The 27,149-nt window shown below is 39.1% G+C and overlaps 3 protein-coding genes across 6 annotated transcripts in view; 2 read left to right on the top strand and 1 right to left on the bottom strand.

The window, feature by feature from the left end:
- The window catches only part of LOC105222679 (hypothetical protein), a 58,686-nt gene extending 47,329 nt beyond the window's left edge, over positions 1-11,357 (bottom strand). Inside the window, exon 1 of the mRNA XM_049460286.1 lies at positions 11,257-11,357. The gene's annotated coding sequence lies outside the window, so the exon portion shown is untranslated. The remainder of the gene's footprint in view (positions 1-11,256) is intronic.
- Positions 10,335-27,087, top strand: LOC125779527 (uncharacterized). Of its 4 annotated transcripts, none has more exons than XM_049460884.1 (2): positions 10,335-10,439; positions 26,004-26,978. In XM_049460884.1, the coding sequence occupies exons 1-2, from the start codon at positions 10,350-10,352 to the stop codon at positions 26,373-26,375; spliced, it is 462 nt and encodes a 153-aa protein (XP_049316841.1). In that variant the 5' UTR covers positions 10,335-10,349; the 3' UTR covers positions 26,376-26,978. The 4 variants fall into 4 exon arrangements, 1 of the variants encoding a protein (XP_049316841.1); XR_007423290.1 differs by lacking the exon at positions 10,335-10,439 and adding an exon at positions 10,446-10,641 and having other exon boundaries at positions 26,004-27,087; XR_007423289.1 differs by lacking the exon at positions 10,335-10,439 and adding an exon at positions 10,651-10,908 and having other exon boundaries at positions 26,004-27,087.
- LOC125779266 (uncharacterized) overlaps positions 18,797-27,149 on the top strand; it is a 124,274-nt gene continuing 115,921 nt past the window's right edge. Inside the window, exon 1 of the mRNA XM_049460285.1 lies at positions 18,797-22,649. Coding sequence (XP_049316242.1) covers positions 18,797-21,955 — 3,159 coding nt within the window. The 3' untranslated portion in view covers positions 21,956-22,649. The remainder of the gene's footprint in view (positions 22,650-27,149) is intronic.

Genomic DNA, 27,149 nt, shown 5'->3' with positions numbered 1-27,149 from the left:
TGCTCATTTTGCTTTGGTTGAATTAAAATTCCCGAGAAAAAGAAAAAAAGTTATTTGGCACAGAATAAGGCGAAAACGAAAAATTACGATTCCCAAATAACGAAAAGCCAAATCGAAAAATACCAAAACTAGCAATAGCACAATAAAGTAATTTAATCGGAAAATGTCCGAACGAAAATCGAAAAATATGCGAAAAAACCGACCGATAATTGCAAACGCGGATCGAAAAAAATTGCAAAAAATGTAATAATTTAATTTTGCAACTAATATTTTTCTCACCTTTATTTCAAAATAAAGGGCTACCGCAAAATCCCAAAATCCTTTATTCACTTTGAATTCGTATATGCACGAGTATGTATTAATATATATGTACATATCGTCACCTGGAATGCAAAATAACGTAACAACATTTTCGGAAATTCACAGTGGAATGCAACATGAAATACAATGGAACATGAGTGAAAAAAAATTTAATTTTGGTTAAAACTGTTTTATATCTGAGTGTAGAACCTAAAAATGTTGAACATACATATGTAATATTATGTATCGTCACCTGAAATGCAAAATAACGTAACAATATTTTCGGAAATTTACAGTGGCATGTATGAAACACGAAATAAAATGGAACATGAGTGAAACAAAATTTTAATATTGGTTAAAACTGGTTTATATGTGACCGTAGAATCTGAAAATGTTGAACATATGTAATATTATGTATGTAATTTGAAGTAGTGAAGCGTAATCAATAAGACACTCAATTTCGAATTTTTCGATGATACGTTATTTTGCATTTCAGGTGACGGTATGTAATTTGAAGTAGTGAAGCGTAATCAATAAGACACTCAATTTCGAATTTTTAGGTGATACGTTATTTTGCATTTCAAGTGACGATATACATATAAATACAATCCAATACAATAAAATCAATTTAATATAAAGTGAAAAGGGAGAGCCAAAAACTGAAAGTGTGCACTTGTTTTATTGCAGTTTGTGTTTTTGTTTGCACTGCTTTCAGTAATTCGCACTCGTTACCTGGAACGTCGGCTATTTTCCGATGCTTACGTCCCTTTGGCACAGGATGCAGCGGCAACTCATTCCCACGACGGCAGCGTTTGATGGCAGTAACGGTTTTATGGCAGTGGCAGAGTAATGGCAGCGACGTTGTGGCAGCAGCGAAATGATGTTGCAAAACTGGACACTTAGCGGTATGTTCTTAAGGAGTTTTGTAGCGGCACTGCAGTTTCTTCATAACGTACATATGTATATATGTACACATATGTCCGCCAGCCAAAGCCTACACTTTTCATTTCTTTTTTTTATTTTCTCTTGTTTTCGAAAATTTGCCGGTGCGTCCATATGTGTGTACTTTTATAACGTTACCACACTTCACTTCACGTATATATGTATGTATATATGGCTGTATCTTGATATATAAAAATCACGTGTCACGTTTTTTGATTTCCATGGACTCCTAAACTACTGAACTGATTTTAATGAAATTTTTAACACTGTGTGCAGTTTGGTCCAACTTGAAAGATAGGATAGTTTATAACTCTCCTTATAGTCGCATTATTTAGTTATTGCAAATTATTTGTTTATTATTAGCAAAGAGCTATCCACCAGTTGGTGGTGCTAACAGCGGTATTGAGTAAGTGCGGTATGTTACAGTAGATGGCGCTACATTTCTAGCAGCTGGCGGTGTTTTATCAATTTCAATAGAAAGTTTTCATGGATTTAGGCTGTCATAACAAAAGCTGCCACTTGCTAAAAACATTAAATGAAAATGCGTTGTTTGAAGTTTATATTATTTGTGGTAAAGTTATACGAGTCTATGACTTTCAAAAAAAATAAAAATTGGGTGGGGCGAAGTTCGCCGGGTCAGCTAGTATAATATAAAAATTACGTGTCATGTTGTTTGTCCGCGATGGACGCCTAAACTACTGAACCGATTTTAGCAAAATTTTGCACACTGTGTCCAATTCGAACCAACTTAGAAGATATGATAGTAAAAACAATCCATAAATAAACGACTGCTTTCAAACTAGTGATGAGCGATATTTCACTACCGGTGATTTTTTCACTGTGATTGAAAAATCGCAAATCGCAACTGCGATCACTTTTTGTAAATAGCAGTTCGCTTCTATGAACTGCGATTGCGATCGCAGTTCGAAACTGTGATCGCAGTTCGAAACTGTGATCGCAGTTCGAACCTGTGATTTGTGATCGCAGTTCGAAACTGTGTTCGCAGTTCGAACCTGTGATCGCAGTTCAAACCTGTGATTTAAAGTAACAACTTTCTTCAGGGTATTGTATATATCGTATATGCTATTTTTCGTCATAGCGGTTTGAAGTTTTGAGTTTAACGTTCTTATAATTTTTAATAATGGCAGGAAATGTATCAAGGAAAAGAAGTGAAGTGTGATGTTTGAAGTGGTAGATGAAATATAATCAAAATGGAATATTTTATTTTGTTTTAATAAAATTTTTAATTTTATTTAGTGTTAAAACCAAATTTGAAAGCTTTTTGTGATGAAAACAAGAATTGTAACTAATTAATTTCAGAAAAAATTATGGAATAAAAAAATTACGGGTTTTTAATATTTTCCCAAAGATTAGGAAACTCGCGTTAATTATTTGGTCTTGAAAATATTAAAAGCGGGTATTCTAAACAAACAAATTATCAACCACACTAATGGTAATTCCTTCTAAGAAATGTGTGAAACCATCATACCAACCTACAAATGAACTATGCAATACGCTCTAAGTGTCAGGTAGCCGAACCGCTCCAACATTTGCGAAAATGTAGTGAAAAGAAAGACGGAAAAACTTGACTCGAGTTACAGGAGCCAAAAGAGAATTTGCCGCCAATAACGACAAAATGTTTCCGTCGTTCCCACGACAGTCGGGTCTACGTAAGTGGAACAGACCCGGACTTTTATTCGGCCAAACAGTGTCAAATTGGCAGAATCTGCCGCTACAACAACAACAACGACGTTTGAACGTCGACTTAGTTGCGATCGCAATAGCAATATAAAATCACAGTGATTTAAAAATAGCAATCACTGAAATCACAGATCTCGAAAAATCACAATATCGCTCATCTCTATTGCAAACGTATACAAATACAGTGATGGCTCTATTAAAGTGACCCTCTATTAAGCGGACATTTCCATCAACCATGCACATATTTTTTGATGTTTTTATACTCTCGCAACAAAGTTGCTAAAGAGAGTATTATAGTTTTGTTCACATAACGGTTGTTTGTAAGTCCTAAAACTAAAAGAGTCAGATATAGGGTTATATATACCAAAGTGATCAGGGTGACGAGTAGAGTTGAAATCCGGATGTCTGTCTGTCCGTCCGTCCGTCTGTCCGTCCGTCCGTCCGTGCAAGCTGTAACTTGAGTAAAAATTGAGATATCGTGATGAAACTTGGTACACGTATTTCTTGGCTCCATAGGAAGGTTAAGTTCGAAGATGGGCAAAATCGGCCCACTGCCACGCCCACAAAATGGCGGAAACCGAAAACCTATAAAGTGTCATAACTAAGCCATAAATAAAGGTATTAAAGTGAAATTTGGCACGAAGGATCGCATTAGGGAGGGGCATATTTGGACGTAACTTTTTTTGGAAAGTGGGCGTGGCCCCGCCCCCTACTAAGTTTTTTGTATATATCTCGGAAACTACTATAGCTATGTCAACCAAACTCTATAGGGTTGTTTCTTTCAGGCATTTCCATATACAGTTCAAAAAGGGAAGAAATCGGATAATAACCACGCCCACCTCCCATACAAAGGTTATGTTGAAAGTCACTAAAAGTGCGTTAACCGACTAACAAAAAACCTTAGAAACACTAAATTTTACCGAAGAAATGGCAAAAGGAAGCTGCACTCAGGCTTCTTTTAAAAATTGAAAATGGGCGTGGCGTCGCCCACTTATGGACCAAAAACCGTATCTCAGGAACTACTAGACCGATTTCAATGAAATTCGGTATATAATACTTTTTTAACACCCTGATGACATGTACGAAATATGCAGGAAATCAGTTCACAAACACGCCTTCTTCCAATATAACGCTATTTTGAATTCTATCTGATGCCTTCTCTGTATAGTACAATATATACATTAGGAACCAAAATAGAAAAATATGTAAATGACGGATAATGAAATCTCGATTATCACTTTATCATGCGAGAGTATAAAATGTTCGGTGACACCCGAACTTAGCCCTTCCTTACTTGTTTGAAGCTGCTTTCTCAAATATACATAATAAGCAGCTTCAAATTCGTTATTTTTTTTGCAATGAAATTTGTTTGTATGAACATAATCAAAATTAAACCTCAAGTACAATCCCTTGGATTCTTAAACCAACAACAACTTTTTCGCCTTTATTTGTAAATAAAATTTTCACTGTATTAATAGTTTATTATATGAATAACAGTATAAAATGTGTATCACAGCAACGCGTGGCCAGATTCACTAGTATATTTTTAAATATTTCTTTTTCCTTTTGCCTTTTTTGTATATGTACATATATTTGCCACTGTGCTTAACACTTTTCACATTTGTATTAATCCTTTTTCACTCCACTTTTCTATCTTTTTTTATAGCAACTTTTTTAATATTTATGTTTTATTTATTCCTTTATTTTTCTTTTTCTTTTATATATCCATAGGCACCACTGCATTACACTTCCAATATGTATTTTGTATTTGAAATTTTTTGCTTTGTATTTTTATACTCTCGCAACAAAGTTGCTAAGGAGAGTATTATAGTTTTGTTCACATAACGGTTGTTTGTAAGTCCTAAAACTAAAAGAGTCAGATATAGGGTTATATATACCAAAGTGATCAGGGTGACGAGTAGAGTTGAAATCCGGATGTCTGTCTGTCCGTCTGTCCGTCCGTCCGTGCAAGCTGTAACTTGAGTAAAAATTGAGATATCATCATGAAACTTGGTACACGCATTTATTGGCTCCATAAGAAGGTTAAGTTCGAAGATGGGCAAAATCGGGCTACTGCCACGCCCACAAAATGGCGGAAACCGAAAACCTATAAAGTGTCATAACTAAGCCATAAAAAAAGATATTAAAATGAAATTGGGCACAAAGGATCGCATTAGAAAGGGTCATATTTAGACGTAATTTTTTAGAAAAGTGGCGTGGCCCCGCCCCCACTAAGTTTTTTGTACATATCTCGGAAACTACTATAGTTATGTCAACCAAACTCTATAGAGTCGTTTCCTTCAGGCATTTCCATATACAGTTCAAAAATGGAAGAAATCGGATAATAACCACGCCCACCTCCCATACAAAGGTTATGTTGAAAATCACTTAAAGTGTGTTAACCGACTAACAAAAAACGTCAGAAACACTAAATTTTACGGAAGAGATGGCAGAAGGAAGCTGCACCCAGGCTTTTTTCAAAAATTGAAAATGGGCGTGGCGTCGCCCACTTATGGGCCAAAAACCATATCTCAGGAACTACTCGACCGATTTCAATGAAATTCGGTATATAATATTTGCTTAACACCCTGATGACATGCACAAAATATGGGTAAAATCGTTTCACAACCACGCCTTCTTCCAATATAACGCTCTTTTGAATTCCATCTGATGCCTTCTCTGTATAATATATACATTAGGAACCAATGATGATAGCGGAATAAAACTTTACACAAATACGCTATTTGAGCTAAGGTATCCCTTGTGGAAAAATTGTCGTGATCGGACTATAACTTTTCGAGGTCCCTGATATCGAACACGAAGAACTCAGTGCCTAACCTAACCTAACCTAATTTTTCACCGAAAATATCGGTAAATCTCTCAGAATTTAATTCTAATTAATTTTACAGCAAAATAAAAAAATATGTAAATGACGGATAATGAAATCTCGATTATCACTTTATCATGCGAGAGTATAAAATGTTTGGTGACACCCGAACTTAGCCCTTCCTTACTTGTTTATGTATGTATTTAATGTTTTTTTAAGGTTTAATTTGTTTTTTCGCACTTCACTTCCGAAGAACCAAAAAGAATCGTCAGGCAATTAGTCACGATAACGAAAGTTAGCACTAACACGATAAGTTAGCACTTATAGTAAATATTAACTAAATCTACGAACATTCCATTAAATAGTGGAGAAATACTGTTGTTTTTGAGTTTTCTAACGTGATGTCGTAAATAATTACATTTTTTCCGCTTGCGCTGCAAACGCAGGCAAAAGGTCTACAGAAAACTCCCCAATGGTGTATGTCTAACTGTTATGGATATCCCACTCTATAACATTCTTTTGTTGTGCCTATAAATAGCGCGTCGCGGTTCTCCCTATAGCACTTTGAATTTATCGGCGAGCGGACGCGTTTATTATCGGAGCTCTCCTGATCCTTCTTAACAAATAATACATCTGCTAAATATTTGGAATAGTAGAATAAAACTGCAACCAAATACGCAGTGCAATGGATTATAACTGGCTCAGTCGAAGAATATTATACCACGTGCATTCCAAAAGACTGTTGTCATAACCTTGTCAGCCGACTTTTTCGTCTTTCCACGCTTGAGGACCGGTTCATCATATGCAGTCCACTATAATGTCTGTAGATTGGACTCCAGCGTGAAATGATGGAGCCGTATTTCTATTGTCACACACCGACGCAAAAATTCGGTTTTATTACGATTAAAGAGCACTCAAACACTCCTCAGAGTCAGCAATTCGTTTTTTTTCTTTTGCTAGATTTTGAACTTGCGAAGCACCTACTATGCACAGAGCTTTCGCCTCTTTAGGGCGTCAACTGCCCTCATTGTCCTCGTTGCTCATTTCGCCTCTTTCCAACTTAGCAAATCTCCTTTCAACGATTGATCTCCCTGGTTCAGAGCCCAAATTCAACAATATTTTTCCCAAAAAAAAACAATTTATTAACACACTAAATGCTTTTATGATCAATTTTTTTGTAAACTAACACAAGTTGCTTCACAAAAATGCTATATCCCATTAACTTATGGTTAGAATCTAACCAATAGAAATCATATAGATGGTAGTAGTAGTATTATCTATGGATCCCCACAGTAAAGCGTGGATGGGTCCTCTAGTATTCTAATAAAACAGAAGTTCTCGAAAAAGAAAAATAAATCAATTTAAATAAAATGGCTCATAATAATGGGACTTTACAAAATTATATAGTAGAATTAAATTCAATACATAATCAGAGGTCAGTAAGGCAACGTATTGAAAAAGATAAAAATATGTAAATTCTTTTGAGGGTGATGCCGGGCAATTGCCAGCACTCATTGAAGCAATAGATAGGATTTCTAGGGATTATCTGAACTAGGAACAAGAAGTTTTTAGAGTAGTGTACAATTTAAAAATAACTGGGAAAGCAAAAAAATTTTTGCATCTTGCCACACCAGCTGGTTGAGAAGATTGCAAAATAAAACTAAAATAACATTTTAAGTCTAGTGATATTGCCTCAATATAGTTTCTAACAAACCTTACCGCTGGTGGGGGGCAATGATAGACTTGTATCGAGGGAGAATTTATTCATTCTAATTTTATTTGATATTTTCATTGCCTATATACTATTTTAGGAAACTATCTTAAGTAACTAATTATATGTGTATGTGTATATGTTTGTAAGTATTGCAGCATATTGTTTATGCTGCATGAAATGGGGTCGTTTTTAAGTGTACAATTCAAAACATTTGTGTGTGTTTAATGTTATCTCATCTGTAAATTTATGACTTGTTATTTAGTTTACAATTCTCTATGCATTTTTATTATTATTAGATGCGCATTGCATGTAAATGCATGTGTCTGCTTATGTACATATGTATGTACATTTAATATATTTGAAAATAGATATTTATTTTTAATAGTCTTTCGGCTTTGCTGATAGTAAATAAGTAAGCATGTTCAATGATAATTGAACACCTAGGCAGTGGCGGATTAAGTATTTTGACGCCCTAGGCCCTGTCTGATTAGCCGCCCTTTTTAAAGGATGAAATTTTATTTCTTTGAGTCCGTTCATATTATTAAGATATAATATTTATTTAATAAAAGTATAAATGTTAAACAATACAGTTTTCTTAAACTATAATGTATAACTTAATTTTCAAATATCTTCTTTCTGGCTTTCGTCTGAGCAAAATCATCAATTATGTCGTTGTAGTCAATTTCTTGAACTAGTTGGGCTTCAATTGACAGTAGTGCTAAAGCATTGAGTCTCTCTTGGCCCATACTTGCGCGTAAATACGTTTTGACTCTTTTCAAGCTGGAAAAAGATCTTTCTCCTGAACAGTTCGTAGCCGGAATACTCAAAAAAATAATGTCTACATTTGGATAAACATCTTGAATATTTTGTGTTAATACCTCAATAAAGATTTATCATTCCTTACCTCTGGTGGGGGAAATGAAAAGACCTTCATCGAGTGAGAATTTATTCATTCTGATTTTCTTTGGTAAAATGTAAACCTTATATAAGTTATCGGGCTTTTTGCTAGAGCTCCGAAAAAGAAAGTGGTTTTATTTTAATTGGGTCCGTACGACCTTCTTTATTAAACTTTAAATTGCAACTAACTTACATATTCGTTCTTAACCCTTGTGTTGCCACCCAAAAAAAATCACACTGTCTGCCGCCCAGGGTACCCGGGTACCCGTATGCAAATTCGTGCGTATAAGTCCGGTATACGTAAAAATAATTGAGTGCATTCTGTCAGGATCTATTTATTGACATTTGAGAAAAGTATTTCTACTTGAATGTACCATATAAATTATGTACATACACCTTCATAGTCCTAAATCAAGAATAAAACGCGCGCTGCTCTAACGTAAATTTCTCGTTTTTGCGAAGGCCACTTGCGTGGAATTCGAGTGGTGGGGAAACAGGTCGCTCTCTGAATTGGTTTGTACCTCAGGAACGTTCAAGAATTCCGTGAAACGAATATAAGCGGTATAGTTAAGTTTCCGTCGTTGATTCACTGGAGCCACTCCAGTCAGTTTGGATAGTTCGTTAGCGTGTGTGCATTACATATCGATATTCGTAGTTATTTATTTATTGCAATACTATGAGAATACTTGAAGTGATAAGTAAAGATAATTGTATTTTTTTTTTAAGGTAATACACGATTTATTTACCACGATGGGTTTTTAATTTTTATCGAAAATTTAATGCGAAAAATATGAATAAAATAAACATAAAATATGAATAAAATAAAATAAAAAGAAAAACCAAGCTGTAATACTTATTAGTACGATGCACTATGATTATGAAATTTCTGATGCAGCTCACAAAAAAACTAAAATGATTTTGTTTTATAATCAAACAAAAGCTAGCGTTGACACCATGGATCAAATGTCTACGAGGTACTCCACCCAACAACGAACGTGTAGATGGCCGCTGGCTTTCTTTTTCAACAACCTCGACATTGCAGGTGTACCTGCTTATGTCATCTACTATGAGAATAACAGCATGCTATGCAAGAAAACAAACAGACGAAGACTTTTCCTTTGACAATTGTGAGAAGAATGAGCAATGCCGATGATCGAAGAGCGTGTCCCGAATCAGCAAATAATGCGAAACCACTCTACCAAAATCCCAGTCGAAAGTTTCTTTGAAGGGCCAATAGTAGAGGTGGTACCCAGAAATGACAAACGTCGAGACGCCACTGGGAGGAGAGCTGTTGTTGGATCTTGTTACATTTGTAACGAGCAGCCTATTCGCAAACGCCGAAAGATACGGAAACCCTGCGTTGAGTGCGATAAGCCCGTATGCGATCAGCTTTCGGTGAACATTTCTAAATGTTTACATTGCAATGAGTAATTTTCAATTTTTCTTAATTTTTTAATTAATTCTTAAAATTTAGTTATTCAAATTTCCTTGTTCAAATTATTACTTATATTTCACTATGCAGGAAGCAAAAAATTCATTAATTTTTTTGTAACTTCATGTTGCAAAATAAAATTATTATTATTATTATATACAGCATATTTTATCAATAAATTATTAAAAATTAACATAATTTGTTGTGGTTATCTTATAGATACTTATTTACTCCTTTAGATATAAAATAAAATTATAATCGTAATGTATTATACGAACTGCGCCGAACTTCTGTCGGGGTACCCGGGTACCCGGGTGGCTGAGACGTGTTTTTATTTTCAAATGTAACATTTCTGAAGTTAGGAAAAAATCTAAACTATGTATAATGCACAATTCGCTAGATAATCGGTTAAACCATGGGGATCAAAGAGGATTTTAGCCTATCTCTTTTAGAAAAAATATTATTCAACAAAATACACTCCAGTGGGTACCCGGGTACCCGGGTAGCAACACAAGGGTTAAGCTAAAAGTAACCTTATGTCGGTATTCTGCGTGAGACGATTGTCTCATGTCTCTAATAGTGACAATAGTAATTTAGTGATTCTGTTAGTCAGGAGTCTCATTTTGGTATTCTGGCAGTTACAGTATAGTAGTATGCTGTAAAGTAGTGTCTGTGTGCTAAAGAGAAATTTAGTGAAAAAAAAAGCAAAAGCATATACATACAGACATACATATATAAATCATTTTGTTTAACACATCACTAACAGTGCGGTGTCAAAAAGTAGCAGTTACAAAAAACAAAAGAAATCGGGCGCGAAATATAAATATTGTATATATATGTTATATGTATTATAAGTATATATATATGTATATATAATCAAAAAGAAACGGGCGCGCATCAAAAAACCATACATATATGTATGTAATTAATTACATATTAATACATAAATCGGGCGCGGAATAAAAATAAAAATAACAACAAGCCAGCAAGCAAGGAGCCCCCCGAACCATCCCAGGGCAAGAGTACAGGGACGAAAACCTTCCGACCCACACTTTAGCCAACACTAATCCCCAAAATCCCATAACGGATATCAAAGTGAGTCGTATCGTTTCCATTTAGTATTTCATTTTTCAATTCTCAATTTCTGCATATATGTACTTATATTATGGCGATGAATATTTTGTAACAAATTAGTTTAACTTGCATAGAATAACTCATCAAGTTATTCTCACTTTATTTTATTAACATTACAAAAAAATTCCGGTTGTCAAACAATTATAAGTAACTTTTGATAAAAACGGAAATACTGCAAAGAAACAGTTGGGTTTTAACCGACAATATATATACATATATATATATACATATATATATATGTATATATATTTATATACCGTATATATATATCGAAATATATAAATGATTTGATTGTCATTTACTGCTTACCTTCGTGTATCAAAACACAAAATATCCTCAACCAAAAAATAACAAAATTCAAGTATTTTACTTGCACAAGTGTCCGGCGATACCCCTTATGCTTGATCAAGCAATAAGCAGGATTGCCTTAAATAAGTAAGCTAGAGTGAAGGCAAACAAGCAATATATATATATATATATATACATAGAAAAAGGAAAAAAAAGAAACAAGAAAAAGTCAAGAAAACCAAAATTACATATTTACATATATGCACTAATTTAATACATATACATATATTTGCTTTAATATACTTGAAATTTATCACACGTATATACATATACTCATCCGTTGAGAGCAAATGCACTATCGGGATATGTGCTCTTCTACATACATACAAACATATATTTTTTAACTGCTCATCATACGTATATATTTATACTTATTCGTTGGAGAGCATCTATGTAAGTGCACTACCGTAATTTGTGCTCATCATAATACTTACATACGTACATATTTACGGAACAGTAAGAGAGTGCACATTTGCAAATCCAAAGTGCACAAACGATTTTATTTTACTTTTATTTTGTTTTGTTTTTCTATACGCGCACGCTCAGAGGAAAAACAAAATACTCCTGCTTACAGGTACTCATACCTAAGTACATACTATATACGGGACATTATACCCTACTAGGGTACCACAAATTTTTTCATACCTTCGGAAAAAAAACGCATTCGCAAGAAATTAATCGGTTCGGTAGAGAAAATATAAAATATCATAATATATATTTTTACATAAATAAGCAAATAAATAAACTATTGCGGAAAATTTATTTTACTTGTTCAAAGTCCAAATTGGCATATTTTCGGCAATACCCCTTGTTCTTTGATAAGCAAAATCAAGCAGGATTGCGTACTTATGTACAAAGTGCATTGATCTCTTATACGAGCACTCATTTGCAAGTACAGTAGAGGCCCGCTAATCCGAACACGGCCTAATCCGGATTCCACTGTAATCCGGACAGAGTTAAAAAATTCAAAATTTCTATTATGTCCATTGTAATCCGGACCGACATTCTCTATCCGTATTCTCTAATCCGGATCACATGTTTATTATTCACTACATTCGCTTCGCACTTTATTTCGCCACTTATGCGAGCGCTTTGTTTCATACTTGTGTGAATCCCCAATATTCTGGAAATTACTTCCTGATCAAACATGGGTGTCTGCTGTAGAAAGAAGTGCTCCAGGGAGAAAAACCTCTAAAGAGAGAGTAACATTTCTTGCTTGTGCAAACGGTGATGGCACACATAAACTTAAAATGGTGGTCATTGGATAAGCGGAAAATCCCAGAGCTTTTAAGAACTGTAGCGATCTTCCAGTTGAATATTGCTCGACAAAAAATGTCTGGATGACTTCAACTATTTCCGTAAAATGGTTTCACGAGTCGTTTGTCAAACAAGTAAAAGATTTTCAAGCGAAAAACAACCTAGATGGAAAAGCTATTTTACTAGTTGATAATGCTTCTTGTCACGCATCGGTTGCGCAGCTTACGAGCGATAATTCCAAAGTTATTAAAAACTAGCTGACCCCGCAGCCGTTGTCCTGCGTGAAATTATATAGTTTGAAATGAAAAGAAAGTTAAATGTATCATTTCATTTATTTTTTTTTCAATGTAACGCAGCTGTATAAACAACATTTTTCGGTTTCTGTTCCGGTGTACAGAAAAGATGGTTTTCCAACTCGTGAGCACGCTACGGCCGTGTAAAGAACATAGCATTTCCAAATTTATGCCTCACACTATGCGACTATCTTTAGGTCCTGTTGGCTGTCATCTCAACGGAAACAGAATACGTTTCAGAGAAAATGGCAAATCGTTAGAACTCAAAGGAATTCATAGGATCAAGCATTCTGTCCCTTTGTATTCGATAGGTGCGTCACAATCAGTCGGTTTCCATTACACAGTTTCGGCGCATGAAGATTGGGAAACATAATAACGACGGATCCTACTTTGAGACGTAAATGATGCTGTGGTATACCAAGCCTGTCCAAAGAATTTAGGAATATCACTGGATAATTCACGGCGTCGTCTTCATAGTCAAGACGATCGATCGATTTGTATGAGCGCAAGGCTCCCGGAATATGACTTTGAATCTTCCAGTTGAAGTCAACAACATCGGTATTTTTGGCAGCTAACATTGCGCGTTCACTTAAGGAATCGTAGTTACGATAATTTGGCCAATGTCCGAACATTTGTGAAGAGTTCATCTTTCGTGAATTGATAAAGGGAAGATGGAATTGATATCGAACCACCGGAAGTATCAACCGGTCATTTCCAATTTTATGCGAAGACGATGTAAAATGTCTTCGGCAATGTCATTTTTGTTAGTATCCCATAATAGACACGGATTTGAAGGCTGATATGCCGAAGTGATTATCGCGAAAAGTGTGCGAACTTCATTTGCATTCCAGTGATTATCATTTTCCAGCGATTGTAATTGCTGGCTTACTTCTCCAAATCTTGCAATGATAAGCAATGACTCAAATAAAGTTAAACTGCGTACATTAATCAATAGCAACCCAAGGTAGAAACAATCGTCGTTTTTCGGGTGGATTGTGTAAATTTGTCCCAATGCATTAGTTGATAAGACACCTGGATGTCAATCTACTGGTTGGCCTTGCTTTCTGCGTAAGTATTCGACAATGCATTCAATGTATAATATCAAGGTATTTTCGCAAAGAGCAATGTTCTCACAAACGAATCACTGACGAAAGTTGAGAAAAATTCGTCAATGTTAATTTTGTTGCTGACGATGTTTCCACTGGCTATACTATGTATATTCTCTGGGTTGAAATACACTCTTTGGTCATTCTCCAAATTAACTGCGCACAACAGTCGGAAAACGTTCATGAATTGCAAAAGTATTTATTCTACAAAGTGCTTTATTGCAGCTCACGTATCGACCGTATCGTTTAAGACCAATAACCGCCATGTTGCCTCCTTTGGCGACGTACTTACAAACGCATTTTATCGATTACACCAAACTACAATACTCAATATTGACATGACTTTTGAATGTGAAATAGACAACAGTGGCGAATATGGTACGATCTATGTGTTGTCAACTTCGATACTCACGCCTCTAAATTGAATGCTAAATGTTCTGCCATTGTCGTATGGTGAGCGACGCCGATAGAGTGGATATCCATAATTTCTAGTTTGTGTTTCCGAAAGAAAAGTACGTGGATACTGTTTCGTGGATTTATTGACAGACAAACAAACCGAAGTGGGCTTGTGGTTTTCGCAAGGTTCATGAAGCTTATTGGTTTTCATCACTTCGTATAATACTGGATCTTTCTTTGCATCAGGAATTGCCGCATTATTGAATGATTTCATCAATTTGATCTGGTGTAACCACCTTCCACCATCCAAATGTGTGCGTGCGGCAAACCTCTGTTTTGCCACTCAACAGAATACATCTAGCATTTAACAGCACCATATATGCGTTCTTCTTCTTCTTTACTGGCGTAGACACCGCTTACGCGATTATAGCCGAGTCAACAACAGCGCGCCAATCGTTTCTTCTCTTCGCTACGTGGCGCCAATTGGATATTCCAAGCGAGGCCAGGTCCTTCTCCACTTGGTCCTTCCACCGGAGTGGAGGTCTTCCTCTTCCTCTGCTTCCCGCGGCGGGTACTGCGTCGAATACTTTCAGAGCTGGAGTGTTTTCATCCATCCGGACAACATGACCTAGCCAGCGTAGCCGCTGTCTTTTAATTCGCTGAACTATGTCGATGTCGTCGTATATCTCGTACAGCTCATCGTTCCATCGGATGCGGTATTCGCCGTGGCCAACGCGCAAAGGACCATAAATCTTCCGCAGAACTTTTCTCTCGAAAACTCGCAACGTCGACTCATCGGTTGTTGTCATCGTCCAAGCCTTTGCACCAAATAGCAGGACGGGAATTATGAGCGACTTATAGAGTTTGTTTTTTGTTCGTCGAGAGAGGACTTTACTTTTCAATTGCCTACTCAGTCCGAAGTGGCACCTGTTGGCAAGAGTAATCCTGCGTTGGATTTCTAGGCTGACATTTTTGGTGGTGTTAATGCTGGTTCCTAAATAGACGAAATTATCTACAACTTCAAAGTTATGACTGTCAACAGTGACGTGAGTGCCAAGTCGCGAGTGCGACGACTGTTTGTTTGATGACAGGAGATATTTCGTCTTGCCCTCGTTCACTGCCAGACCCATTTGCGTTGCTTCCTTGTTCAGTCTGGAGAAAGCAGAACTAACGGCGCGGGTGTTGAGACCGATGATATCAATATCATCGGCATACGCCAGCAGCTGTACACTCTTATAAAAGATTGTACCTGCTCGATTCAGTTCTGCAGCTCTAATAATTTTCTCCAGCAGCAGATTGAAAAAGTCGCACGAGTTGCTTCAAGATAATGTCCATCGAAGCTGTTGCTTGAAAAGTCTTGCTGTGACATCGTGACGATCGCTTTCTGCTTGATCGCGACCTATAATACCGCATGTATGTATGTCATCGCATCCTGGGAGTACTCGTTCATGTGCCTTGGGCTGCTAATGTATGTTGATGCCAAAAAGAACGCCAACCGATATTAGCAATCAATCTGTAATTGATCACTTTGTGTGAAAAACACATAACATTTTCACTGAATAATTTTCAAAAATTTTTGAAGCAAACGCCAAATTTGAAAGATTCAAATAATTGAAAAATAAAATAAAAAAAATGAATAATAAAATTTGTATGGAAAAAATTAACTTTTTGGAATTTTCCAATTTTCCGACTTTTCCTCACGAAAAGCATACAGGGTTTTTTATTTCTAAACCTTCCCCGATCCCCACGGAACATTCTCCGAAAATTTCATCAAGATTGGTTCAGTTGTTCTCTCAGCGTTACTAATAAACAAACATTCATTCGTTTGTATGGGAAAAAGAAAACGGCTGGTTTAAGGGGTTTTCCGGCAATTATTCGATTTTTTTTCTCCGCATAAACCATCCCTGACCCTCAACGAACATTTTAAAAAAAGAATAATTAAATTTGGTTCAGTGGTATGAAAGTGATGCGCGTACATACATTTTGGCGATTCATTTTTATTTATATAGATCTCACAATAAAGAATGCTGTTTTTTTTTGCTTGCGAATTCTTGCGACAAGCTGTCGTCTGATATAGTAGCAAAATGTTGGCAAAAAATTCTTCTCTATTCAGGGAATAACGATATAGTTAATACCGAAAAAAATTCCGATGCCGACGAGGATCCAGATGATAGCATTTTTCTGTCTGTTCTCAAAGAAAGGACGTCACAGCGTGAAGATGCACAAGAGCTAACAGAAATCGGACCTTTGTTGCAGAGGATGGATAATAACAATCATCAACTGCCACAATCTGAAATTAGTGAATGGCTTATTGGAGATAACGACCATTTACCCCTCCATAGTGACGACGATTCCTCCGTTGAAGAAGTCGAAAACAATGAACCAAAAGCTAAACATGAAGACGCTATTAAAAGCTTCAGCACCTGTATACAAAGGTCAGAGGAAAATAACGTTGAATCGGACAGTTTGTGTATTCCTAGAACAAAAAAGCGTTCACCAAACAAAATTAACCGATTTTTTCAATTAAATTTAGAATTTTATTACACCGCTTGATACATACAAATTTCTAACGTTTATTTTCAATGTATTGTTTTAAGTTTGTTTTTTGAAACATGTGTATTATTTGTTATAATAAACAAACAGAAATTTATAAATATTTTTTCTTAATACATACATAGTTCTGATATGTCTTTGCTAATCCGGATTCCCTTATATTCCGGATAGGGGTCGGTTTTAATTGATCCGGATTAGCGGGCCTCTACTGTACATACAAACGGATTCGTCTATAGGTATACCCTATAAGACATACAAACACAATACCAATTATAATTAAAAATAAATTTTGCAATTTGAATAATTAAATAAATAATAAATAAATTTTTACTAGTTTCGAGAATAACAAACAGAAATTTTGATTTAGTCCAAAAAAAAAAAACGAAACACGGTATTTGATTTAATTCGAAAAAAAATTATAAATTCTATTATTAATAAAAGATTTCGTTGAGAAATAACGAATTTGTTCAAAGTCAATCAGTTTACTCTGATAGAAATTTTTTGATAAAATTGAACTTTTCTAAATGAACTCAGATTCTAAAGAATCTAAATCTTCTCAACTACTGAAAGTTCCAAAAATGCTTTCGGACGAAAAAAGTCCATGTACACCTGCAGAAGCTACACGCTCAAAGCAAGGTGTTACAAAGCAAAAAAGGGGGAAAGACATTATATACAGTAAATTTATTGCTGAGAGTGACAGTTTTATAAAATACTGCACTCGATTTTCATCTTCGCCGATTCAAGATAATTCTGAATCGGCATTAGAAATCAAAAAAGAAAATCTGGACAATTTTTGGATACGTCTCCAAGCTTCTTATGACGTAATAGTAGAATCTGATGACTCAGATCTACCAGAGAATTTCAAATCCTCGGCTTACGCCAAATATGAAAATTGCTTAGACCAATTTGAAGAAACGAAAGCAATGATTACAGATCAATTGAAACTAATTAAAGCAATTGCACCTACTCCACTTCCGCGAGTAGAGATGCCACAAGTACAAAGTCAAGAGGCAAGTTCAGGCATCCACCTCAAAGTGCCCGCATGTGACACAGAAATTTTTCATGGGGGTTATGAACAATGGCCGTCCTTCCGGGACATGTTCACAGCCGTTTACATAAACCACCCAAAATTATCTAATGCACAAAAATTGTATCACCTCCGATACAAAACGAAAGGTCAAGCCGGCGTCATAGTAAAACAGTTCGCATTAAGTGACGACAATTTTAATATGGCTTGGGAAGCTTTAAAATCAAGATACGAGAATGAACGAATATTGGTCGATAAGCAGATAACAATTCTAATGAACTTGCCAAAAATTCAAAAGGAAACCAGTGAAGAATTTATCAAACTTCAATCCACTGTTTCCAATTGTTTGTCGATTTCATCGACCCAAAACATTCCCACAGACAACAGGGACCCTATACTGGTCAATATATGCACAGCAGCATTACCAGAAAAGTCTTTACTATTGTGGGAGCATTCGCTCTCATCACGTAAAAAATGCCCAACGTGGCAACAAATGAAAGATTTTCTCACTACCCAGTACGAAATCGCAGAAAGGGTAGACAAAAAAATAAATACAAGTAAACCAAAAGGTATTCAGCAAGACTTCAATCTTCCTCAAGCCCCAAGCCAATAGCAACAGCAATTTAAATAGAAGCTTCTTCAAAACGCAATCGTTCTCATCTGAACAGAATAAATATAGATCATGCGAACTATGTACAGGAGGGCATAAGCTCAAATCTTGCGAGAGATTTAAAAAATTGAATATTATCGACCGCAACAATTTCGTAAAAACTAAAAGACTTTGTACAAACTGTCTGTCACATGCGCATACACTCAAAGAGTGCGAAAGCAAATTTAACTGCGTCTATTGTCATAAACGACACCATTCGATGCTTCATATTAATAATTTTTCCAGCTTACCCCCAAACAGCGCAAATATCAAAAGAGCCGCGGGTTTAGTTGCAACAACAAATCCCGAAGTGCCAACTTCTCAAAATTGCCAAGAAGCACCATGCTGCTCAAAGGCATTAACAACTCAAACGCTACACAGCGAAAATCAAAGTAGGGTACTACTACCCACAGCAGTCGTCTCCATCGAACATCGAGGAGAACTGTTTAAACTCAGAGCCCTAATAGACCAAGGATCACAACGATCTTTCATAGCGTCTAGGGCACAAAATAGGCTAAGTCTGCCAACAAGACAAACCAACTTTGAAATTACGGGAATGGGCGGAAGAGTAGTTCAAAACTCCAATAAAATCTGCCCCATTACCCTATTTTCACCCCAAGCGGATATAAGAATACAAGCAGAAGCTATAGTCTTACCGCAATTAACCAATATGTTACCAAGCTATCATATAAATAGCAAGCATTGGGAAAAGGTTTCACACCTTAAGTTAGCAGATCCCAACTGCAACACCCCCGCTCAAATAGACCTTCTATTAGGCAGCGATCTCATACCTCAAATAATACTCGAAGGTATTGAGAAAATTTCAAACACACTGTTGGCACAAAAGACCATTTTCGGTTGGATCCTAAGTGGACTAGTTACGGAACCAGTCACAACAATGACAACTCAAGTTGAGGAAATCTCGAATGAGTACCTCAATTCACAATTGAGAAAATTTTGGGAGATAGAAGAACTCCCCCCCATTTCAATCAAAACCCCAGAAGATCAGTATTGTGAAGACTTTTACAAAGCCACAACTACTAGATCAGATAATGGTCGGTATGTCGTACGACTACCACTAAAACAGCAATTTCCCAACACAATCGCTTTAGGTCACTCTCGCACTTCTGCAATACAGCAGTTTCAAAGTATGGAAAGAAACCTACTTAAAAAAGGTGAACTGAAACCAGAATATGATGGTGTGTTGGAAGAATACCTCCATTTAGATCACGTGGAGGAAATAAGTCCATGCGAAAAAATCATAAATGGCAAATACTACTCATTTTACTTGCCACATCATGCAGTAGTAAAGCCAGATAAAAAAACCACTAAAGTAAGAGTTGTCTTCAGCGCCTCAAGATCCACTAGCTCGGGGAATTCCCTAAACGATATCCTGTTTACGGGACCCACGCCCCAACCTGATTTAATGCTGCTTATTCTAAACTGGCGTATATTCAAATACGTTTTTAACGGGGACGTCGAAAAAATGTATAGACAAATAGTCGTACATAAAGACGATCAAGATTTTCAGCGAATTATTTTCCGAAAATCACCCAATAGTCCACTACGCGACTTCAAGCTAAAAACAGTGACCTTTGGCGTTAACTGTGCCCCATACTTAGCCATTCGAACACTCCATGAATTGGCTGAAAACACCAAGTCAGAATATCCACTGGCGACCCAGGTGTTAAAATCACAAACGTATGTAGACGATATTCTGTCTGGAAGTCACAGTCTTCCACAAGCATACGAATCACTATCACAAGTAGTCCAAGCCCTCAAATCCGCAGGGTTTCCATTAAAAAAGATTACGGCAAATCACCCAGTTATATTAAAAAATATACCAAAAGAAAATTTGTTGGACACTAATTTCCTTATTTTCGAAAAGGAAAGTACAACAAAAACTCTGGGCATCCAATGGAATGCGATATCGGACCAGTTTTCATACACGACTGAGTCCATATCCGCAATATCCGCCATTACGAAACGCCAAATTCTCTCCTCTGTGGCAAAACTTTTTGACCCCGCAGGATGGCTATCGCCAATTATGATACAAGCCAAAATCCTGATACAAGAATTATGGCTAGATGGTACCGACTGGGACGAGCAAGTAAAACCACTTCGTTTAGAAAAGTGGTCCCAGTTCGCGAGCAATCTCAAAGATATTTCACAAATACAAATCCCACGATGGGTAAATTATGTCCCAGAGCACAAAGTCGAACTACATGGCTTTTGTGACGCCTCTGAAAAGGCGTATTGCGCCACTATATATGTTCGCACACAAAGTTACAAGGCGACTACAAGCCACTTACTAGTTGCAAAAGCAAAAGTGGCTCCTCTAAAAACCATAAGTCTACCACGACTAGAACTATGTGGTGCATTACTACTTGCCAAACTAGCATCCATAGTGCAAACGCAACTGAATATGGCGAAAAATAAATTATATCTCTGGTCCGATTCCGAGATTGTATTAGCTTGGTTGGAAAAACCACCACATGCATGGAAGACGTACATCTCCAATCGAACGTCTCAAATTCTTGACCTAGTGGGATCAGCCACTTGGCGACACGTAGCCAGTGCTGACAATCCTGCTGATCTAGGTACAAGAGGGTGCAAACCTCTGCACCTTGCCACCACCACCCTCTGGTGGAATGGCCCCCGATGGTTGAAAGAATCTCCCGATTCTTGGCCCCAATCGCCAATGCGCAACATAATTGCCCCCGAAGGTCGAAAAATCGACACCTACCACACAATATTGGATGATACTGACATCCTTGAACGATTTTCATCGTTCCCTCGAGCACTCAGAGTAGTCGCCTATATTCTCAAATTCGCAGAGCGACTCAAACTTAAGGTAAAGGGAGCAACTTGCCCCCAATGCGATACATTGACGCATCAAGACTTACGAAAGGCAAAAGTCGCTCTTATCGCATCAGCCCAAACGCGCTACTTCAGCCGCGACCTGGGGTTACTAAGAGAATCGAAGCCAATTGACAAAAAGAGCTCACTCTTAGTACTAAACCCATTCATAGATACGAAGGGTCTACTTCGTGCAAATGGGCGGCTTGTCAATTCAAGCCTAACTTATAACGAACGCCATCCCATTGTTATACCAGAGAGATCGCAATTTGCCACATTCTTCTTCTTCTTAATTGGCGTAGACACCGCTTACGCGATTATAGCCGAGTTAACAACCGCGCGCCAGTCGTTTCTTCTTTTCGCTACGTGGCGCCAATTGGATATTCCAAGCGAAGCCAGGTCCTTCTCCACTTGGTCCTTCCAACGGAGTGGAGGTCTTCCTCTTCCTCTGCTTCCCCCGGCGGGTACTGCGTCGAATACTTTCAGAGCTAGAGTGTTTTCATCCATCCGGACAACATGACCTAGCCAGCGTAGCCGCTGTCTTTTAATTCGCTGAACTATGTCAATGTCGTCGTATATCTCGTACAGCTCATCGTTCCATCGAATGCGATATTCGCCGTGGCCAACGGGCAAAGGACCATAAATCTTTCGCAGAATTTTTCTCTCGAAAACTCGCAACGTCGACTCATCCGCTGTTGACATCGTCCAAGCCTCTGCACCATACAGCAGGACGGGAATTATGAGAGACTTATAGAGTTTGGTTTTTGTCTGTCGAAAGAGGACTTTGCTTCTCAATTGCCTACTCAGTCCGAAGTAGCACCTGTTGGCAAGAGTAATCCTGCGTTGGATTTCTAGGCTGACATTGTTGGTGGTGTTTACGCTGGTATCATCGGCATACGCCAGCAGCTGTACACTCTTATAGAAGATTGTGCCTGCTCGATTAAGTTCTGCAGCTCGAACTATTTTCTCCAGCAGCAGATTGAAAAAGTCGCACGATAGGGAGTCGCCTTGTCTGAAACCTCGTTTGGTATCGAATGGCTCGGAGAGTTTCTTCCCGATCCTGACGGAGCTTTTGGTGCCGCTCAACGTCAGTTTACACAGCCGTATCAGTTTTGCGGTGTCGATTCACCTTTCACGGGTCTTTTCCAAGATTTGGCGCATGGTGAATATCTGGTCGGTTGTTGATTTTCCAGGTCTAAAGCCACACTGATAAGGTCCAATCAGTTCGTTGACGGTGGGTTTTAATCTTTCACACAATACGCTCGATAGAACCTTGTATGCGATGTTGAGGAGGCTAATCCTACAGTAGTTGACGCAGATTGTGGGGTCTCCTTTTTTATGGATTGGGCATAGCACACTTAAATTCCAGTCGTTGGGCATGCTTTCGTCCGACCATATTTTACAAAGAAGCTGATGCATGCTCCTTATCAGTTCTTCGCCGCCGTGTTTGAATAGCTCGGCCGGCAATCCATCGGCCCCTGCCGCTTTGTTGTTCTTCAGGCGGGTAATTGCTATTCGAACTTCTTCATGGTCGGGTAATGGAACGTCTGCTCCATCGTCATCGATTGGGGAATCGGGTTCGCCTTCTCCCGGTGTTGTGCTTTCGCTGCCATTCAGCAGGCTGGAGAAGTGTTTCCTCCATAATTTAAGTATGCTCTGGGCATCGGTAACTAGATCACCTTTGGGGGTTCTACAAGAGTATGCTCCGGTCTTGAAACCTTCTGTAAGCCCCCGTATCTTTTCGTAGAATTTTCGAGCATTACCCCTGTCGGCCAGCTTATCGAGCTGTTCGTACTCACGCATTTCGTCCTCTTTCTTCTTCTGTCTGCAAATGCGTCTCGCTTCCCTCTTCAACTCTCGGTATCTATCCCATCCCGCACGTGTTGTGGTCGATCGTAACGTTGCGAGGTAGGCAGCCTGTTTTCTCTCCGCTGCGACACGGCACTCCTCGTCGTACCAGCTGTTCCTTTGCCCTTTCCGAAAACCAATGGTTTCGGTTGCAGCTGTACGTCAGGAGTTTGAAATGCCGTCCCACAGTTCCCTTATACCGAGTTGTTGATGAGTGCTCTCAGAGAGCAGGAGTGCAAGCCGAGTAGGAAAACGGTCGGCTGTCTGTTGTGATTGCAGCTTCTCGACGTCGAACCTTCCTTGTGTTTGTTGGCGTGCGTTTTTTGCTGCACAGAGGCGGGTGCGAATCTTTGCTGCAACGAGATATTGGTCCGAGTCGATGTTAGGACCTCTGAGCGCACGCACATCTAAAACAATGGGGCCGTGTCTTCCGTCTATCACAACATGATCGATCTGGTTGGTGGTTTTTCGATCCGGAGACAGCCAGGTAGCTTGATGTATCTTCTTATGCTGGAATCTAGTACTACAGATAACCATATTTCGGGCCCCGGCGAAGTCGATCAGCCTCAACCCATTTGGGGAGGTTTCGTCGTGGAGGCTGAATTTACCGACCGTAGTGCCAAAGATACCTTCTTTGCCCACCCTGGCGTTAAAGTCGCCAAGCACGATTTTGACATCGTGGCGGGGGCATCTCTCATAAGTGCGCTCCAAGCACTCATAAAAGGCATCTTTGGTCATATCGTCCTTCTCTTCCGTCGGGGCGTGGGCGCAAATCAGCGATATGTTGAAGAACCTCGCTTTGATGCGGATTGTGGCTAGACGGTTCACTGCGGTGAATGATAGTACTCGGCGACGAAGTCTCTCTCCCACCACGAATCCAACACCAAACTTGCGCTCCTTTATATGGCCACTGTAGTAAATGTCACAAGGACCTACTTGTCTCTGTCCTTGTCCCGTCCATCGCATTTTTTGGACGGCGGTGATGTCAGCCTTTATTTTCACGAGGAAATCAACCAGCTGGGCAGCGGCACCTTCCCAGTTAAGGGACCGGACATTCCAGGTGCATGCCCTCAATTCGTAGTCCTTATTTCGTTTGCCATGGTCGTCATCAAAAGGGGGGTCTCTCATCCGAGGGTGATTGTTGGTTTTCATTGGGGGTGTTTGTTTACGTGGCGGGTCCCAAACCCAGCGCACAACCCTATGCAGGGGATGTTTCGCCTTCTCACGTTAGCTCGCCTTCGAACGGATGTCCTTAGGCTACCCAGAGGATACTTGGTCAAAGACCGGAAGTCGTGAGCTGCTTGAGTCATATGCAAAAGAATCGTTTCTAGCCACTCCCAAGTGAATGGCGATCAGAGAACTTTCCTCACTTGCGTGAACTTCTACACATGACTCCATCCTCCATTATATCTCAATTATGTCCACGTACTATTATTACATGCAGAACACCGCCTCATGCAACAAATAGTCCGCCAAGAGTTTTATATCCCAAGACTCAAGCCACAGATAAGGAAATGCATTTTTTCGTGCAAGATCTGCACTATGCATAAACAAAAGATGCGAACACAGATTATGGCAGCACTTCCACCGGAACGCTGCAACTTTGCTCTGCCCTTCACTATCACAGGTGTCGATTTTGCTGGGCCTTTTCAAATAAAGGCGTCCATGCTAAGGTCTCCCACACTGATGAAAGGCTACGTGGCTGTCTTTGTCTGTTTTACGACAAAAGCAGTACACCTCGAGCTATGTACTAATCTGACAAAAGAGGCTTTCCTCGCGGCATTTGCTCGCTTCGTCGGACGACGTGGTTTTCCGTCAAAGCTCATGAGCGACAACGGCAAGACATTTATAGGAGCTCAAAGAGCCACTGAAAAACAGTTCGTGGACTTTATCAAACAAGTGTCAGCTGAGATTGTACAAAAGTACGCTCCCCAAGGCATTAACTGGCAGTTCATCCCTCCAAGCGCTCCTCATATGGGTGGTTTATGAGAATCAGCGGTAAAAAGCTTTAAATCCCACTTTAAAAAAGTAGCTGGAAACTACAAATTTAACTTTGAAGAATTTACAACATTATTAATTCGTATTGAAGCCGTTCTCAATTCACGGCCATTGACGACACTCTCGCAAGGTCCCTCAGATCTAACAGCTCTTACACCAGGGCACTTTCTCAAAGGAGCACCCATTCTGGCCATACCTGATCCAGGCGTGGAGTCGCTATCCTTACTAAACAGATGGGAAAGAATTAAAATTCTCCATCATAATTTCAGCCGCCGATGGAAGGAGGAGTATATAAAGGACTTTCACAAAAGGTACCGCTGGAAAACTCCCGAAAAGTCGCCAAAGCTTGGAGATTTGGTCCTAATACATGACGACTGTCTCCCCCCTACAGAATTGGACACATACGAGTAGTTGACCTCCGTACTCAAAACGGAACTCTAACGAGGCCGCTCGTTAAACTATGCTTCTTACCAACCGCAGATAATAACGAAAATGCACATAATAAACAATCCGTACAATAATACCGACTGGCAGAAATTGAAAAATCCGTTAATAACTAAAACCGAAATCAATCGCACATATGATAAATCATAAAGATACTAAAAAATAATGGGTAGATTAGTAAACTCTGACAAACCAAACAATAAAGTTGGTTACAAATCGCACAATTTTATAATAGATAGAAATGAGTTGCAACTAAACACGACCTTTTCTCCATACAGGCAAACATGGACTCAGAAAGCATGTCAACTCCAACACCAACACTGCGATCAGCCATCAGTGTTCCCCGTCCTGGGGTTGTCCCAACAGCGGCACCCCGTACAATCATCGCATCAGCACCGTCAACTGCAGCTCGTAATGGCACACGAGCAGCTGTAACCACACCGGCACCACCAGCGGAGCCGCATCGCATACGATGCCCCCTTTGTCGCCACCCCCATCGACTGCAATACTGTGGGCTCTTCAAGGGCATGTCACCCATCCAGCGACAGCAGGTCGCACAGGCGCATGGGCATTGCACCAATTGTCTGGCACACACGCACGCGACTGAGGACTGTGACTCTGGGGCATTGTGCCAAATGTGTGGCAGGTAGCATCACACGCTGCTCCACCGGAACCCAAGACGTGAGGTTGGTCGGCCACCTGCCACTCGCAGACCGCAGCAATCCAGCCGTGTGGCACGACGACGAAGACCGCCACCACCTCCTGAGTCTCGTCTATGGCGACCGCGAAACGCAGTACCCATCAGGCGCCATCGTCAAGGGCCACACTACCGGCGCACGTCCGGACTTAGCAACGTTGTGGCAACGTTGCAACAACTCCAGCGATTGCTAGGCTGAACATTCGCCTAGGGGGGCCGGGATGGCTAAATGAGTTAAGCTTTCCGCCCCCATACACTACTACACCACACAACACACCACTCACAAAGCAACACTGGCACACTCACCACACCTGGAGACAACACTCAGCGATTGGAAGCAGCAGTCTACACCCACACACACACGCCAATACACACCACACCAACCCACCAAAACTCTCCACAGCCCAACGAGCAAAAAGCCTCGTCCTGGAAGAAGCCGGCCCTTTCGATCACGAATTACGAGCGATTAACATCAGTGGACGTTTTCTTGGCTTTTTTCGGCGCGCAGCAGCTTCTCTCAGTTTTCTTCAATCAACTCAATTTCGATTTTTTTTCCTACAATATACTTGGTACAACCTCCATTGGTATCCGACCAAGGAGCTCATCAATATACGGTTCTTCCACGCATTTACTGGCCCTCCACTGGTATCCGACCAGGGAGATTGTTCTTGTGACCCTTGATTTCAAACGCAGTTGTGAAAAGCTTGTGCAAATAAATTCCTTAAAT

Source organism: Bactrocera dorsalis, chromosome 6 (assembly GCF_023373825.1).
Source record: "Bactrocera dorsalis isolate Fly_Bdor chromosome 6, ASM2337382v1, whole genome shotgun sequence".
Taxonomy (NCBI): domain Eukaryota; kingdom Metazoa; phylum Arthropoda; class Insecta; order Diptera; family Tephritidae; genus Bactrocera; species Bactrocera dorsalis.
The sequence above is the reverse complement of the archived record's forward strand: the minus strand, read 5'-3'. Positions and strand labels throughout refer to the sequence as shown.

Excerpts from the sequence above, each read along its gene's own strand:
- LOC125779527 (XM_049460884.1), top strand. The coding sequence starts at position 10,350 with ATGTCGGTATTCTGCGTGAGACGATTGTCTCATGTCTCTAATAGTGAC. Across the intron at positions 10,440-26,003 it reads TAGTCAGGAGTCTCATTTTG|GCAAACATGGACTCAGAAAG; the intron begins GTATTCTGGCAG and ends TTCTCCATACAG.